The 19,464-nt window shown below is 32.4% G+C and overlaps 1 protein-coding gene across 11 annotated transcripts in view; it reads right to left on the bottom strand.

The window, feature by feature from the left end:
* Robo2 (roundabout guidance receptor 2) overlaps positions 1 to 19,464 on the bottom strand; it is a 1,616,745-nt gene that overhangs the window by 113,345 nt on the left and 1,483,936 nt on the right. For 7 of the 11 annotated variants that reach the window (XM_063224740.1, XM_063224738.1, XM_063224737.1 and 4 more), the window contains 2 exons: positions 5,589 to 5,716; positions 1,069 to 1,080 (listed from right to left, as the gene is read on the bottom strand). In XM_063224740.1, coding sequence (XP_063080810.1) covers positions 1,069 to 1,080; positions 5,589 to 5,716 — 140 coding nt within the window. The remainder of the gene's footprint in view (positions 1 to 1,068; positions 1,081 to 5,588; positions 5,717 to 19,464) is intronic. The other 4 variants (XM_063224739.1, XM_063224745.1, XM_063224743.1 and 1 more) reach the window with 1 other exon arrangement.

Genomic DNA, 19,464 nt, shown 5'->3' with positions numbered 1-19,464 from the left:
ACAAAAAAACTGCTAAAAAAAACCATGTTAGAATTTCAAGTTTGGAAACCAAAATTTTGTTTACTATATTTGCTAGTGATAGAAAAACATGCAAGTATAATAATAATGTCTATGAGTATTTCAACCTATATTGGTTAAATGCAATCAATGTCAAGCCAGTACATCAAAAAAGCCTTTGAAGCCTGATGGACAATTTATAATCTTTGAAAACTGAATACGTTATTAATATAATTTTTGATTTATTAAAGAAGCAATGTGCTGATTCATTCATTCATTCAGCTACCCATTTATGCATTCATTTTTTCATTTACTTATACCACAGTTACCAAGATTTAATAAAATTGGGTGGGTTAAATAAAACTTTGAACATGCCTCAGAAAGTTTGTCATCAATAAACTTGAAAACATTTCATTATTCCAATGTTTACAAACACATCATTTAAATTTCTGTATGCAAGCTATTTAATTTTGCAAAGCCAAACTATCAATGAGATACATTAAAAAAGCAATCACTAAATTTTCATGCCAAAGGACAAACTTTCCTCTACCTTCCATGCTAAGGAAAAGAAACCTATTTATAATAACTTGAAGCATTGTATTTATTTTTTTCAGATGGACATGCCAATAATAAGTAGTAGATATAGCAGAAAAAATACTTCTGAAGAGTTGGGAGTTTGGACACTTTAAAATAAAAGTAATTAATCAAGCTTCTTAATTTTAGCTTAAAACTTAACTTTAACTAATAACAGTCATAACTAATACTTACGATAGTATAATACAATGGAAAAGACAATACTTTTTTCTTAAGAGAATTAGCAGTTCATAAAATCAATAATTTTTCTATTCTTTTACATGAAAAATGGGTACTTACTGATTGCTATGTGGAGAAATCACTACAAAAATGGTTTATCAAAGGGATGACAGACTGAGAAGCAACTTTTATAGCAAACAGCTCCTCAAATAATAACATAGGTGAATAAATGCATTTAGTTCCTTTAAGTGTTAATATGCATGAATTATGAAACATTATACAAAACCATGCTAAATGGATAGAAGGATGGCTACTTACCAACAGGGCGAGCTGTAGACATTACAATGGTGTGGTGAGAACATAAAAAAAGGAATTAAAAAAAGAAAGAAAAGAAAATTATCAGAATGCATGATGTGTAATGCTACATTTAAGTATGGACAATAGAATGATTTGTAGTCTCATAATTCAACCATGAATAGAATGTTCTGAGTTTGATAAAACTTAAATTTATAAATACAGTTCTAAGAAAATAATTATTTTGAAGTTTAAGACTGACTATAAAGAATATGAGAGATATTTTAGGTCAAGTCTTACAAGTATCTGTTACTACAGGTATCATTTCAAAGATCTGGAAATAAATAGTCTTGGGCTACCCCACAGATAAGACCTGCTGCATATAAACTATTCCGGTCACAGACTGGTAAATGTCATGTCACTAAAAGAAGGTCTCACTTTCTGATTTAAATAGCAATTGGATTTTAAGCATGGTTAGTCAGAACCATTACAAGCACTACAGAAAAGCCCCTGATGCTGTTTTCAGTCAGGAATAAGTTAAGATCACATCAGTTTTCGTCCATGGACAGGGTGGACGAAAATGTAACAAATAGGTTGGAACATCCTTAGAGATTTCAGCTTGGCACTCCCTAACTACTGTTAAACATTTTTTTCTTCTTTTTGGAGGTGCCAGGACAGGTCTTTAGCAAGGTCCTGTCCCAATGACTGACAAGTTGAGTCTTGCACACATTGAGAATGACTTTAAAACTAGTGTTCCTAAAATTATTATTTTTATTATATCATAAAGTCTAATCACTAAAATCAGTAGTAATAGCCTGCTCTTGTTATTAATGCACAGGAATTATAAGAAATATTGATGAATAAAAATACTCTCTCAAAAGAACGTCAATTTATTTTTAACACAGTATTTTATAAAAAACGATATTATACAGTATGCACCCTCAATAGCCAAATAAAGAAGAAATACAGTTAAGATTATTTGAACATTTATAAAGCTTTGCATTTAAAATATAAACAGGGCAGTCTTTCACTCACCAAGGACATAGGCATATAGGCTTAGTGTATCATAATATGTCCGTAGAACAATGTATGGTTATTTTTCTATTGATGATGATTTTGGGCGTAGTGAGATAGACACAAAATTGCAAATATGTTCTTATTCATTCATTCAACTCACACATCACAACGTAAACTTTGTATAATTTCCAAAAATAATGATATGGTTGCCTCTATCTGAAAGTTGTGCTTTTTTTTTTTTTTACAGTAGTATTATTCACAAGAAAATAGAAAAAAAAAACAATAAGGCAAGGCAATTGTAGTAGCAGTGTAAAAATTCTAGATTAGGGAAATCCTATTATGTCCTATCATACACAGTGAGTTTCTTAGCAAGATAAAAAAGGAGGTACATTGCCCAGGGTTTCATTTTTTTTTTTTTTTTTGGTACCAGGTTCATATTTTTTTGCATAATGGTTTAAACCAAAATAAAAATAATTACCCCACTATTAATGAAAACCTGGAGAGTTGGATCACAATTTGGATCCCACCTGGGCAACTTAGCAAGATCCTATTTCAAAATAAGACAATATTTAGCTCAGTGTAAAATGACCCTAATTACAAAGAACAAGATAACAGATTAACATCAAAAAGTCATGCCTTATTCTAATCAATATCTCCTGCCTCTCACTTTGCAATTGGTACTATTTTAGTAGCTATATAATGTTGGATTTCAAGCATTACCTTAAGGCATAAAAAAGATGCTTTGAGTTTATGATATTAAGGACAAAAAAAAAGAACCTCTGGTGAGAAACCATGTTGAAATAAATAAATTGCTTCACTTTAGAATAAAACTTTAAGACTTTACTTTCTTATGAGAAACTTTCTTCAGGAATATCTTTATTTATGCAAAAGCAATGAAATAATTAAAAAGCGGTGAAAATTGTTTTTACAGATAGGCAGTTTGTATTATTTAAGCCATATTAAGCAATTTAAAAATTTCTGTTGGTAAATTATTCCATTAGGAAATACATGCTTGGCTTCTTATTGACTAACTGTGCTTTTCTCTCATTTGTTTATCAGTCAGCAAAGAGAGAAACTGTTGGGTGGTAACCTTAATTTTAAGATCTATTTTATAGTATTTTCAAATGGAAAACCACTTACTATTTCTCTATTTTAGAAATTTCCTCCATTAGCTAATGTGAACATCATGATACAATTTTAGTAGAAACATAAAAAAAAAATTTACACAGCAACATTTCATTGTGGAAAAAAAACACAGCAAGTGGGTGTTTTCAAATCAGCAAATTAAACTGTGTTCCTACATTAAATAGATGACAATGTATACTGCTTTTTGGTCAGTTGACACTGTTTTATTAAAACGATTCCAAAAACCTCATAACATTTTAATATGTGCACAAAATAATACAGAAAAAGTAGATATAATTTTCCCTTCTTACCCTCTTAACATGAGAAATTCCAATTGATTTATTTACCAATAGTAAAAAATGTTTTAAATATTTTATTCTACATTACATTGCAATATGCACGTTCATTTTCTTTAACCTTAGTTTTGAAGTTTCGATTATAGACAAGTGATAAAATTGATACCATACATAATGAACACTAATCCACTTAAAGGCTATAGATTAGGGAAAAAACCATTGAAGATTTGTTAATTTTCTAAAAGTTATTTAAGATTTGCTGAATTTTTAAAAAAATATTTTTAAATTAATTTTTATTATTTTAAAGTTGGTTTTATATGTTAGTTTCAAACATTCAAGTATGAGGAGCATGGTTGTTAAATGAAATGTGAAATGTGAAACTTTCAACAATTCATAACAACAATTGGAAAAGATCTGAAAGCAAGCAAACCACTTCAAGTCTCACTGATCCAACAATTCAAGGATAAAAGAATTCCTGCTGCTTCACAAACAAACGTCTCCTCATATTTTTTCTTCTTTCGTTTGGTCAGCAAATATTTTTTGAATGAAACATTTCTTACTGGGTTGTTTACTGTATTTTTTTCCATTCACTTCAGAAATACACACACACACACACACACACACACACACACACACAATTTGGGATCGTTTGGTCAGGTAAATTGTTCAGCAAAGGGTTACTTTAACAGAAAAACAGAATACGTAAGCTAAAGAGTGTTCATTGCTTCACAGGAGTTATTAGATTTTGAACAGATAAAATCAGTGTATACATTCAATTCATATATTATTATAGTCTTTAATGATCTGATATCTAATGAGGAATGAAAATGTTTTTAAACAATTACGTAGTCTATTTTGTTTATATTTTTCTGGTATTGATGTTCAGGCTACACTGTCTAGAGGAAAAAATATTGCTTAGATAGATCAGGAGTGAAACAATTGAGAAATACAGAAACAGTGTTTCCCAGGTATGTGGGAGAAAATGAGTTCTGCATGATTTGAAGCCTGCATTGTAGGTCATTAGAAGTCATTTTTTTCTCTTACTAAATGGAGGAGCACTTTTTAAAAAAAAATCCCTAATACATTTCTTCCAATTCTATATTTCTCCAAATTCTTCTCCTAATCTTATAAAAGTTTATCAGAGCAAAGCTGCCCAAGGATCCAAGTTATGACCAAACAGGGCCAGATGTAAGGGATGGTGTGAAGAATGCGTGCTGCTAACTTCCTTATCACCAAAGATGAGATGGGGAGGCACTGTCGGCTGAAGGACGGAATGGAGATGAGGTTGTCTATCGCTGCTTAAAGTCCTGTAAGTGTAAACAATACCACAGAAACGTCTCTTTGGAAAGGGTAAACGTTTGCTGTCTTCAGGATACAACTTGGTTCTGTGAACTACGTAATTTACTTCCTGTGATCAACATGTTCCACCAGGAAGACAGTTACTTATTCTAGTGCTCTGTAGGATTAAGCAATGCTTTCTTTCGCTTACAAACGATTCTTTTGAGTCTATAAATGAACGTTCTTGTAAGACTCAGAAAGTGCACAGCACCCTGAAAGTGAAAGTCATTACAAGAATAGCAATATTTCAATTTTTAAGGCCAGTGAACTTTATGAATCACTCTCTAAATCAGGTTATCAGTATACAGGAACTTCTCTGTTATCTATTTCCACCTTATTTTCATGCTTACTTTTTTCAGATTGATTTTTGAATGCCAAATTACAAGGATAAAGTGATAAACTGATGAACAGAAAACATCTGAGTATCTCTGGAGCCCATATCATTTACAAGCAGTATGCAGTTGAAAGCAATGGGAATTTAAAAGATCAGTTTACATATTTCCTTTTCTTTTAAAAATTTATTTTTAAGCAGTACAAACTATTTCTTCCACGTAAGTTACTCTTTACTTAGAGTTAGTATCTTCAGTGATCATCACTTGGATCCTAAATTTGGAAGTACAGTAATTTTATTTCAATTAATGACAGAAATTCACAAAAGTTAAGTATTTAACAGAACATAGTGTTATCTGGAATGTGAACTAACTTATCAACTTGAACTATTAGTCTCCTGGTTCAGTTCAATTATATTTGATATGTTAGGTCTCTTACCTCGGACAGTGAGGGTAGCGGAGGCTTCCACTTTCCCCACCCGATTCTCAGCAACACACATGTAGGTACCTTCATCTGTACTCATAGCCTTTTTAATTCTCAGTGTGTAATCATCTTTGATGTCATACCTGTGTAAATATGAACTGGGCTCATTAAATAGCACTGATCATTTTAGACAATAACCGTGTTAATTTACTTCACTTATGCATGATTTACCTAAAGCACAACACATACACAAACAATATTCAACCAGAAAGTACATTATAGTTATTAACAAAATGATCAACAATCTCATACCTGAATCCTAGCTGTTTGTTAGCTACTCAATTTTATACATTTGTATAGCTGTTGCTAAATAAGACATTACAACTCAGACCTTTCTTTGGCCGCTCTTTAATAGTAAGGACAATAGTGTAAGTTTCAATTTCATGGTGAGTTATATTATTCTGTAAGTTGATTTTGTTTAATGTGATTTTTTTAGCATCTTTATTAAAAGAAAGCTGAAATATAATAAAGAACAATGTCTTATTGACAAAGTAACAAATTAATAATCAAAAACTGAAGAGGGGTAATGATATTTTTTTTTAAAAAAAATAACACTACTGGCTGTATTTAAGTATCAGGACAAAGTGATTTTTGGATGTGTACTACATCACTTCTTTAATATGTGTGTACAATCTCACTTCCATTTTCTAAATAAGAACTACAAAATTAATTCAAAAACTAAAACTGTTACATGAATTTTGAGAGGCAACTGCATATGAATGTATTCTTGTTAGAGTCTAAGAAATTACAACTACATATGAAGAGTAATGAAGCTTAATGAAGCTGTTCTTTTTTCTTTTTATATCTGCTTTTTCCTTTTTATTCTCATTCATGGATTTTTACTTCAAACACATTTTTAGCAATAGCTTGTGATTAGTCACATCACATTACCTCTCTCATTCACACGAGTTGGATCTAAGCTAACAGAATGCTATTTCAATGGTTTTGTCTGTTCAAAGCTAGCTGTGATATTGTATTGTTTTTAGGACAAAAACAATTTTCAGTGCACATTTAAGACTACCATAATTGGATACATTCTATTTCTAGCTTTAGTTAAATCTACAGCTTAGCTTCATTAGACCCTAAGATACAGACTACTAGTATTTCTATTTTGTGGACTTTGGCATGACCAAAAGCAATAGCTTTGTATCAGTCGTGCCAGCTAAATCTAACTGCTCCTATTCCTCTATTCCTTAACTACGATGGCTACATTTGGGTTTGACGATTTTGCTTTAAATTTCTTCTTATTTCTTAGAAAATATATTCACTGCTCTTATTTGAAGAGTTCTATTACTATATTAGAAAAAATATCATCACTTGTCCTTGAAACTCATTGGCAGACCACTAATGATCTTGCACTTCTGTTTTGTGTTGTCTGTATCTACGAAGGCAGAGCTGCTGCTTGCTTCGCTAAGTGTCACATCTACACCTCCAGACACAGAGGTTTTTACATCCCCTAGCATAATCATGTGGTTAGTAGGCACAGATTCAGGAGATTTTAATCATGGAGTTTGCCTCCTTCTTTGCTTGGAAGATTGGACATGAGACTTGAATTCTCTGGGTCTCAATTTCCTCCCTAACAAAATCGTGCTAATAACATCGATCCTAAAAGGACGACTGGACTTTGAATGAGGTATTGCATATAAATTTCATAAAAGTACCACAAAGGAAGCACAATTCACATTAGCTATTTGTTATATGAACTAGAAATTTTGGTTGAAAACCTAACTAAATGTAAATATGCTAAAGGTTGCTATTTCTACATATTTACTTATTAAGACTCTCATATGGCTAACATTACAGTTTGGAACAAGTACTAAACCAAGATGCATAAAAACAGAGTAACATTTTCTGATTAATTGTGTCAATAAAAGCATGTCTGAAATAGTGCTTTTGATTTTGGCTTCAAATATAATGAAGTGATATAATGTACAACTCAAATAATCTTTCCTACAATTAGTATGTCTTCTGGACAGCATACCTACCTGAAACCTATCAACACTGAAGGAAAACAATGAATTTTGTAGCATTTCTAATTCATCTAAGAAATACCTAAGTTTCTGGCTACAGTTATGCTATTGGTTGCTACTTTTTAGAGTTTCCCTTTATTGTTCTACAACTGAGTTTTCTTAAAAACTGAGAGGTACATGAGCTTAATGGTTTAAAATTTTATTGAATAAAATGATACATAAAATCTAATTCTAAAAATATCCAATTCTAATTAAACACTAGATACTTAGAATATATACATTATTTCTGTAGTCACTGAGAAAAAAATCTGTATGTTGTCTCATCATTGAGAAAGACAGGATTAAACACATTGTTCATGACATCCTCAAAATAATATTCTGTGTTAGAAATTGTCATTTTGTAATAAAAAACTTGAAAGTCAAGTAAAGGCATTTTCAATGTTTCATATTATTAAAGAAAAAAACAGATTTAAAACCACCACTCTCAATAAGCCTTTACACTAATCTTCCTTACATGGTCAATATTTAGTCTAATTTTATTTTATCTTTATAAACATATTCAGAAAAGCATAAAAATATGGATAGCAATATTATCTGATGTTTTTATACATGTATACATTGGGTAATACTTAAATCAGGTCAAATATATTTATTTGCACAGTCATGTATCATTTTGTTGAAGATGAAAACATTTAATATTTTTCTTCTAGCTTCTTGAAATACCCAGTGCATACTTGTTACCTAGTCTTAGTTTAATTTTAAATGCTTACATGAGACATAATTCCATAATTTAGATAAAAACATAACTTGTTATTCAACAAATATATAGTTATTGCTTCTGAAAAATTTTTCATCTTTAGGATAAATGCAGTATGCCAGTGATTTAAGTCTTGCTTAAGAATGAAGTATGTTTATTTTAAAATTACAGAACATTTAACATTTACACCTCAAATAATTCTGAAATCTGATTTCCTCATATTTTTTGGTCATTTTCTAAAGAAGGTTAAAAATGAGGGATAAGAGTGAGAACACTGTTTTTTATCTTACTTTAGAAGGTTCTTGTTTTTTAGTTATATACCATGATCAGAAATACAACTATGATTCCTATTGTTCCATGATTGCAAATTTTTCCATATGAAAATTTTAAAATAAATTATTGTTCAGTATGAATAAATGGAGTTAATCTTAGTGACTTATAAAAGAGGTTATATTTTACAGATAGTTCTTTACATGGAAAATGAAAAAATTATCAGGAAATTTGGTAATTGTAGAACACGTTTTCAGAAGAATATTGTAAAATAAAAAAAGAAAAAGGCGATATTCTCATTGTATGAAGATTCTTGTTAGAATACTTGCAAAGTATACATGCATACCGGTACTGAACCTATTTCTAGAAAATGAGACAAGCTTTGGAGCTAGAAAATGATTTGAGGTAATGATTTTTAATGATTTTTATGATACTGTGTATTGTGTAGCTCACAACTAACAGATACAGAAATTATCAATGTCTCATAATTTTGTGCTTATAAAAATATAGAAAAAGCACTTGCCTGGCCATTATAGTTTAGTTTCTTAGTTGCCCAGGTGACATTTCGTGTTCCAATTCCAATTGCTTTTGCCTCTCAGAAATGGCTGGTTACTGTGATGCACATTGGGTAAACCAATCACCAACTGGCAAGCCATTCTAACTGTACTTCCTGTTTGTCTATCTCATGTAAGTCCTAGACCACTAGGGATCAGGGCCTGATATTCTAGGTATGATCCTGATCAGTGCCCACTGACATAAATAAATCTGACTCCCAATCTTGGGCATTGTTTTGCTGTTCCTGCTTGCCACTGCAGTTTCTCAATGATTACCACTGAAATTTGAGATTATAGTGATTTTTTTTATCTTTCACACTGGCGATCAAACCCAGGTGGAGTCTACCCTGAGATTCATCCCTAGACCATTTTATTTTTTTATTTTAAGACAGTATCTTGCTAAGTTGCACTGATGGAATTCAAACTTTAGATCCTCCTGCCTCCTACCTCTCAACCTCCTCCATGACTTCTGGGAACATGGTAACCAGCTAACAATAAATATTCAATATTTTCAGGCAAGAAATGCTTATTGCATATATGCTATATGCCAGATACTCCATCAAAAGTTAAAGACATGTGCTTTTATAGAATTTAGAGCCTCATGAAATGATCCTGGAATAAAAGGATAATGTCATGCTCCCCGAGGCAAGCGTAGATCAGAGTTCCCATTGAGTCAGCAGCTAACACACATTTCCCAACCCTGCAAGACTTGATATATCACATGTTCTGACCTTTCCCAGCTACCAAAAACAGCTGCAGTGTCCTAATCCTTTTACACAGTGGTGTTATAGAAAAAAAAAAATGAAGACTCAAGATGTTGGAATGCTCAGAATCTTGAATTATCATTTTTTTATTAAAGAGAAAAAAATAAAAAAAGAGTAGAAATAATACAGAATTTCAGAAAAATAAAAGGTAAAGAAATCACTAGATGATAAGTTACAAATTTTCATCTTAGATATAGTTGTTCAAGTTACAAAATTAAAGTATACAAAGTGATATTCAAATAATGACGCTGCAAATAGTTCTGTTCAATGATTCAACAAAAACTTAGTAATATGGTTATCAGTCCTACACACTTGTTTGCTATCTTAAAGAGGGTAAGATTAAACATGCCAAAACAGAACAAAATAGTTCATAAAGAACAATTTAAAGAAACAGATTTCAAAGCAAGTCCACTGGAGATCTTCGCTGTCTATCTTACTGTCTCTAGTTTTCTTCCAAATAGTTGTCCCCATCTTCACACACATTGAATATATACTGAACATTATAGAACTAATCAAATCATTACAGGATGATAAAGGCTTTTGAGGTCTACAAGACCTGATTTTGGGGAAGTCAATAATGACTACCATAATGTCTCTCATTCTCTTTGAAGTAGCTGTCTTTATCTTTATGTATGCTGAAATTGAACATAAGAGACTAGACTAATATCACTCTGAACAGTGAATTCTAGAATAGTATTGCTAGATTTTGTATCATAATGCTACAGAATTAGCATTGGGTTTCTTAGTGTCACTTCTTCAGAGTATCTGCTCATTATATCATGTACTATATAATCTGTTCCCATAAATAGTTTAGATATTATTCCCACTTGTGACTCTCTCCATGTATATCATTTCTTTCTTAAAATTTTTATTTACCTCCCAAGAATCAGTCATGCTGGGACTGGGAGGACCCACCACGAAGCCTACAAGCCAACCTTTCTGGTAAGCAGTGCAAGCCATGAGGATTGCAGGAAGAGAAAAGTCAAATAGTGCCTGCTGTGATCCTATGGGCACACAGGCTGAGAATCCACCCCTCCTTACCACATAATTAACTGGGTAGTTTGGAGGACAGGCTGAGTAGATAGCAACCAAGGTTCATAAAGTAACTAAATGCTTGCACAGATTGGTTGATTTTACAGGCCTGGGCCAGCAGTCTGAGCATCTCTTGAAATGCAGCAAATATGGGGATTTCTTCTGTCTTGTCTTGGAAATCCAATATTGTTTCACTGTTTAGATTTGTTCTGGGTAAGTATTTTGCTTTATTCAATATTCTGTTTTGATTGGTTTTGTTCTGTTTTGTTTTTGGATTGATTTTGCTTTACTTCATGGAATGGATAATTATATGAAGATAATAAGATATACTACGGTAGCTATTATTGTTTTCTTAGTATCCTGCCTTGAAGTTCTGTACCGATGTTGCTGCTTTGTTTCGATTGGCTTTGTTCTGTTTTGTTTTGTTATATTTTACTATTTTTAAAATAAAAATCAATTGGTTAAAATATATAAATACAAATTTTATTTAAGTTTATTGGTACAATTTAGGTATACATGATGATCACACTCATTATATGGAATTTGCATTTGTATATGCTATGTCTTGATTCCTTTTTTCTTTTTCCCATCCTAACCAAGCCTTTCAAATCCTGTTCCCTTCCCTGATCACAAAGGACTGTTTTTATTTTACTCTTCTTTTCTGATTTTCTTCCTTCCTTTCACTCTTTCTCCTCCCTAATTCCCTTTTCCTTTTGAATAGAAATTATCATTTCTTACAGAATCTTTTCTTGAAGAATGATAGCAAGTATTATCAGCCTTAGATACTTATATGAATATAACTTAGCTAGGTGTAAAGTGACTGACAGTCTACAATAAAAGAAACCAAAAATTCACCTTATATAACAATCCATCAACTCTTATATCCTTTATAAAACATGTGACTAACTAGTTCTTCACCCCATTCTGAAGACTAGTGACTTATTCCATTTTGAACATCTCTATTAGGTGATCTTCTACAGATAATGCCACAAAATATTTCTTCCAAACATTTCTTTTACTAATCATTCTATTCTTAGTACCAAATGTAACACTATTCTCAATTTTGTGAGATGGCCTCTTAAATTTTTGGTTTTCCATGAAAAGTCATAGATTTTAATATCCATTATATAATCTAAGTGTTTTAAGGTAAAATAAGAGGATCAACAGAAATTCATTAACCAATGAACATAAATTTGATTATGCCATGCCACTGTTTGAAACTGCCTAATGACTTTGTCATTTACAAAATGACTATAGTATTGCTTTATGGTCTTCAAAGTTTTGATAAAATGATCATTGTCTGTCTGTCCAATTTAATGTTAATATAATCAAGGTGCTTTCCTTCCTGGATCAACATTCGTCAATTGCCACTGTGTCTTTGTATTACCATTTGAGATTTACAGAATATTCTTGCTCTGCATTTGCCATTGTTCATCCTTTTGGACTATAGAATAGCCCATATGACATTCCTTCAAAAGCATATTCCCTTACAAAACAATGTAAAATAACTCTCTATCTGCCTACTGAGTTATTTTTTAATTGCTTGAAGTTTCTTTTATTCTTTGTACTATAATTTGGATTTTGCAAGCTTAATGTTGTCTGTTTCATATGTCCAGGTAAAATTTTTCAATAATCAGGTAATGATGCCCTTCAAAATTTTGACATTTTCAGATACAAATTTGGATTATTTAAAACAAAGTTATTAATAAAATCTTAGAATGTACAGCTAGAGATAACACTGTCCATTCCAACATTATTGAACCACTGTCCTAGCCTCAAATCTGAACTTACATAATGCAACAAACTCAAGAGACTCCAGCACATCTTGATACCTTTATGAACTTTCATGGTCTGAGGCCAGAGAGATGGCAGATCCATAACAGTGATAGGAGTTGCTCTTAACTTTGAAAGCTCAGGAATATACAGATTGATTTTTAACAAAATTATGTCCAACTAACTTTAAAACCTAGATAATATGCATTGCTAATTTTACATTTTAGACATTCAAAAGCAAAACATAAATGAATTGTTTCCTAAACACATATGGAAGCAGTTGCAGCAGGGGTAATGGGGATTCACATAAGTTTCTGCCACCAGTTTCTGGTTTCTTAATGGGTCATGTTTTCCTGAAGACAATTATTTGTAAAGTTTTGTAAAGTTACACATTTGATAAGTAATTCTTTGTCAAATATTATTGCTGGGTTTAATTAAAAACACTAAAAGAAAAAGAAACCAATGAAAAACACCATTTTTGATGAGGCAATTGTACTAGAAGTGGGGTGATTTTCGTTGTGTAATCTACCAGTCTGAGACTTACATAAATGCAGTCATTGTTGCCAGCTTTGATTAATGACAGTTGTACAATCGTGTGCTGACAGTCCTCACCATAGAGATACCTTATTTTTTCTGATATGAAACACTGCTGAAAAATGCAACCCAATCAGATTTGGCCCCTGGACAACATGCGCTATCATCACTGTACCGTGAATTGAGATTGATTGGTAACCAGCTGTGACAAAGTGGGAAAAGCAGCTCTGCTTTTCTGTGGGTTTTTTCCCCAGGAAAAAAAAAGGAAAAGGAAATCAAATTGTGTCAAAACCATTACCATCTGTTCAGCTAAATAATAAACAAAACAAAATAAATTTACTTTAATACTTAAAACAACAGTTTGTATGCAACGTTCTGTTTATGTGTGATCTTTTATTTGATGAATAATCCTAAAAGCACTTCAAAGGAGAAATGTTATTATTGTTTTAGAAAAGAAAATGTTACATACTAAAGTAATTTGCCACTTTAAGGAAAAGAATTTTGTTTTTTCCTTGTAAATAACTGTACTTTCCTATGTAGTGGGAACAGTTTCTGTAAAACCAAATTTACTATGAAAGTTTCAAGCAAGATTTGAAAAGTGGCAAAATTTTGTAACACAATCATATTTCATCCATTACTCATATTTCTCAATCCCCAATGCATGTTAAGCCTTAAAGGGTAGACATTTCTCATTCTGTTCTGGTTTATGTGAATACAATTCAGGTAATTAGGGTCTCAAGAACCTCTCACAATAAGCATGGAATTGGGGAAAACAATGAACCAGTATAAGCTAAGTCTTCTCTTACAAACTGTAACTGTTCCATGCTCAGCTCAAGCCTGTGTACCTTCACCTTGTTTGAATTATGTGGGGACACTATAAAGCTTCCTGAATGTCAGTTCTCATCTCAAAACACACCTTTGGGTGGATGGAAATTTACTCTCTCAACATTTTAAGTTTTTAGATCGCCTATTACTTATTAGATGGATTCTGGCTCCAGTACTAGAACAAATGCTTTGAATTAGCACTTAAATTTTAATATGCATTTGACTTGTTACGTAGTAAGTTGACCAACAGTAAAAATTATTGAACCAGGAAACATTTAATGTCTCTGCAATTAAATGTTTCTTTACATTTAAGGAGACGTGAAAAGGTTTGATCTCAATTTTAAAAACATTTCTTTTGGATTCTAATAGTTGAAGATCACAGAAAATCAGAGTATGTAATGATAGGCCTCCTACAGTTCCATAATTTAACGAGAAGTTCATCATGAAGCTTATATAAAAATGTCACATAGTTTCTTGCTCTACTTTCAATAGAAAGATTCTTAGGTATAATCTTTTATCATTGTTACACAATTGCTTATTAATTATTAAGATTTATGCATCAACTGTATGTTACTGTGCTATGTAAGTAACATAGAAATACAGCCATATAGAATTTAGTCCCACTGCTTATTAATTGCTAAAAAAGGAGTACCTAACAACACACAAGTTTTTTCAAGATAGTTATCTCTAAGATTTAAATCTTCCTAGAGAAAGTTAAACTTTTGACAATCAAATGTAGGGAAAGTGCTTAATTTTCTGAAACATTCTCTCTAGTAAAATTTTTTCTAACAAAAATCTTCCACAGATAATACCTGATACTTTTATTTGTAATAGTGGCACAATTCACAATAGCTAAATCTTAGAAGCAGCTTTTAGGTTCATCAACAGATGAATGGATAAAGAAGACATGGCATTTACATACAATGGAATATTATGCTACCATAAGAAAGACAAACTTGAGTGGTTTGTAGAAAAATGGATGTAATTTTAGACCATAATGTTAAGTGAAGTAACTCAAGTCCCATCAGCTTAAATTTTGCATGGTTTGTCTTACATGAAAAACTCACATAATAAATAAAAAGAAAAATGAAGAAGTGAGAAGATAGAAGATATATCTTTCTTAAATAGAGAGAGGATCAAGAGATGGAGAGAGAAGGGCTGCGGGGAGGGAAAGGGAATGAGAAAAGTAATTAATTGTGTTAGAGACATATACCAACTCCACACGACGAATGCAACATTATGTATTATAAATATGAACCAATAAAAAATGTAAAACAAAACAAAGCAAAACTCGTATTAGCACCGCTAATGATCTAAATCTCATATGATATGTACTTCATCTTCAATAATTAAGATGTGTCCTAAAGGCCAACTCTTAAATAACATTGGATGTCTGGGATCCCAAAACAAGCACAGTAAGTTTCTAGTTTTCTGGCTGAGAACTAAGTTACATTCCTTTTTTTGTCTATAATTATAATGCAGGCTAATGTTTATAGTTCTTTTGAGTGAATCTTGACCTATTCATTTGGGAATCAGGACCACAAGCCATTTTAATCAAAGCTGTAACAGAAGTGTGGAGGATAGATATCTTTAATTAAAAAAAAAATAATAACTGCCACAGCACTCATTGGGAAAGGAAATAAAATGAAAGTCCGGGGAGGGTAGATTTGTAGAGAAATAGTGAGAGACGAGTTTATCCTTGAAGTGAACTTGTTCTGCCCTGGAAATGCTAAAGAAAACCGGAAGAAATGGGAAACATAAGAGCATTTTAACATCCAAACAGTATGTCAGCCCCACTTGAGTTTCCATAAATGCTATCCTTCATACCTCCCCCTCCAGGCTTAGTGGCTGTCACCATGACCTGCCGAGTCAGCTCTCAATTACGCATGGTTCCTCTGCCTGCAATTTCAGTCATGATCACCATTGGTCAAAAATATTAAGATTTGTTTTCAATCTCCTGAGAGACTAAATTCACATTGCTTTTTTTGTCACATATTATTATAGTGTAATTTCTTCTTCATCATTATTGTTAATCTCATACTGATCCCAATTTACAAATTAAACTTTTTCCTAAGTATGTATGCATAGAAGGAAACAGAATTGAGATACCAGCTAGCACGGCTGACTTTGCAAGGTCGTTTCAAATTAAAAAGCTAAGTGGAAACAAAAAAAGACATTTATAAATGTCCATACTCCCTGACATGAATGTAAACATTACAAGCTTGTACGAAAAAGAAAACGCACACACAAAAAGGTCTACATTAGGGTAATAATAGCTGTCTTAACAAACTGAGGATTTAGGATTTTGAATCAATTAAAGCATCTCTAGGCCAAAAGATGAGGCCTTGGACTGCTATCAGTGATTCTGCCTACTGACCACCCGGGCACTGGAGCCTTTTCCTGGAGCTTGGACACAAACCACCTATCAGGTGGGCTCTTTTAAACAGGCCAGATCATCCTGTGCTCCCTAAGATTTTAATCAGTGTGGGCCGTGGCTGACTTCAACTACACCATCTCTCTCGTCTTCCACTACTTAGGCAGACAAGGGAACTCCACCATAGTTTAATTTTCTTGGCAAATTTGTGACCAAGAGTAAAACCCAAGGCTTGTTGTACTTGGCCACCACTCAAGTTTCATCTTCTGCTATTTTGTGTCATCTATTTCTCCTCTGCCACGTACTTCATGTCCTCTAATATAATATCTCTCAAAATGTGTGTGTGGTTACTTCTACAAAAATTTTCCTGTGATTTCTAAACTACTTGCTCCCTAATTTGCAAAACTTTCTTCTTCTCCCACTTTCTCAGGTACTTCTTTCCATGCCTTAAATGAAATCTGGCTCTTTTTGTTTTTCTTTCGTACCTGGGAATTCATGACCTTATGCTTGCCAGGCAGGAGCTAACATGGCTGAGCTAAATCCCCAATCCAGAAATCTGGCTCTTTTGTGGGAGTTCGTGGTTTGTCTTTGGGGCAATGTCTTAGGATGGCAGTCTAAAAGGCACCACCATCCCAGACATTTCAGACAATCCACTGCCTGACACAGAGCAGCTGCTTAACAAAAATTTGATTTGGAATGAAGTTGTTATCAAATAAAATGATAAAATAAAACAAAACAATCTGATTTTGTTAAATTTTAATCGCCTACTGTTTGAAGGAATTTGAATGAAATCTAGAATCTCTTCCTCCTTAATATAATTAATAGGGTAATTGATAACACCCGATTTACCAGGATGTTGAAAATTTTATGGTAAAAAATATAAATATGTCACAATTAAGGAGAGCCAGTTGGAACAAATGAAATCAGGGAGGCAGGTTCAATTATCCTCCCATTTAGAAACAATTATCATATTGGCTTACATTCTTTCAAGATAATTTGATTGCATAATAAGATTAGAAATTTCAGTATCAGATTGGGAAAAGTGGAAATATGTCATAGTCTGTAGTCATGTGTTTGGAGAGTATTGACTTCACCTGTAAATTCTTTCTGCAAAGGACTTCAGGGATTAGGTCCACAGGAATCCACAAAGCTCACACCTCAGACCAGAAGATTTTGAAAGCAAACCACACTGTTGCACTTACTGAGATATGAACAAATCTGTGCAATAAGGGCCTCCATGTTTGGTGTACACTGGATTTCTGAACATGGAGCTGGCCTGACTATTATTGCTGGACAAACTCTAAGAAGTATCCAAGGGATGCTTAGTCTGGACTTTGTTCTGGCAGTTTGAAAAAACTCTTTCCTCTTTACCAAACAAAACTTTTCCACAAAATGGGATTATGGAACAATCTAGAAGTTTAACACATCTTCATGGACGCAATTCTGAACACTGAAGATGGCACATAACTTGTACATGGGTACATCTACTTAAAAATGAAGGTTTAGATACTTATGAAGGGTTTAAACTTAGTTTTATCAATTCAGCAACTATTTAATGAGCAAGAAATATAAAGGAAAATTCCGTGATGTATGTATTTTCTATAAAGCATGCAAAATTATACATTCGTTTTAAGTCATTAATCAAAGGACCTTCTTTTTGTGTTTAATGGTGACATGTTTTGTCAAATCCAGTCAGGGTATAATTAGTAAATCTTACTTGGTGGAACTTTCATATCTAAAACACAAGGAAAGGGTGTTATCTTTGAAATGTGCTCTATTGAAATACATTCTGTTATTTACCTCACAATTTAAAAAAAAGAAAATCATATAAAATAGTATGTAATCAAAGTATGCCCTGATTCATCTTTTTCACTAAATCAGGCTTTCTCAACCTCAGCATCATTAGCATTTTGGGTCAGATTATTTTGTGCTGTGAGAGTAAGATATTTGACAATATTCAGATCCTCTAAGTGTTGGGAGCGCCAGCCAAAAGCATCTTCAGAAGTGCCTTGTATCTCTAGAGGCAAGGGAAAACTAAAATTGCTCCCACCTGAAAAAAATATTCTACTCAAATGTGTAACTGGTGAGCGCCACATGTCAGATACAGGATGGATATTTGGGATCAAAGTTATTTGGAGAGATTGAGAAACCATCTCGGCACTATATTCTTAATAATATGGAAATAAAAAAAGCAAAATTCACCAACTGCTGTGTAATTTGTGAAAAGAAGAGTGTTCCCAATTCAAAATGGAAAACAAAAACAAAATTTTTATACCAGAGAAACTTGGGTTTTTAGCAAAGCTAAAACTCATGGGTTGCCTGATGGCTTCAAACCTATTCTTTCTCATCTCTAAGTTTTACTTTCTTCCTCTGCTAAAAAAGAGCATTCATACTTCAAGGCTATTGAATGTGCCAGTTTTAAAATATGTAACTTCCTGGCATAAAACCAGTGTTATAGTTTTCTGTAACTATGAGTTTGTTTTGTTATCATTTTTTAAAAAATAGGTTTCATTAGATGTGAATTATTTCATATTGTACATAAGAGGCTGGACTTTGAAACTAGAATGTTTATATTCAAACCTCTCAATTTGCCCTTCAGAGTCTTGATTTATCAGAGATGATAAAAAGCATGTGTTCCATGAGGCAACTCTGAAGATAGTATCTCAAAGCATCTACCTTTCAATGTAACTACTGTTCTTTATATGTAAAGCACTTGCAAATATCAGTTAACAAATATTAAGATGCATAGTTTTCATATTTTAAAGTGTCTGAAATAAAAATTCATTTTATTACACATGGCAAATAATACCCTGGTTATTTTTTTTCCTCTTGAACTCAGAACGAAACTATTTTTTGGGTATCACACAATTATCTGATTAAAATGATAAAGCAATAAATCTTTTGAATTCTTTATAAGAACTATGCTTTTTACTCAGGAACCTAAATTATAAACTTTGGTGTTATTTTAATGTTTCTTT

This window comes from Cavia porcellus, unplaced genomic scaffold (genome assembly GCF_034190915.1).
Source record: "Cavia porcellus strain 051 isolate PalLab524CR breed Dunkin Hartley unplaced genomic scaffold, mCavPor4.1 scaffold_15, whole genome shotgun sequence".
Lineage (NCBI taxonomy): Eukaryota > Metazoa > Chordata > Mammalia > Rodentia > Caviidae > Cavia > Cavia porcellus.
Note: the sequence above shows the minus strand (reverse complement) of the source record. Positions and strands in the feature narration are given on the sequence as shown.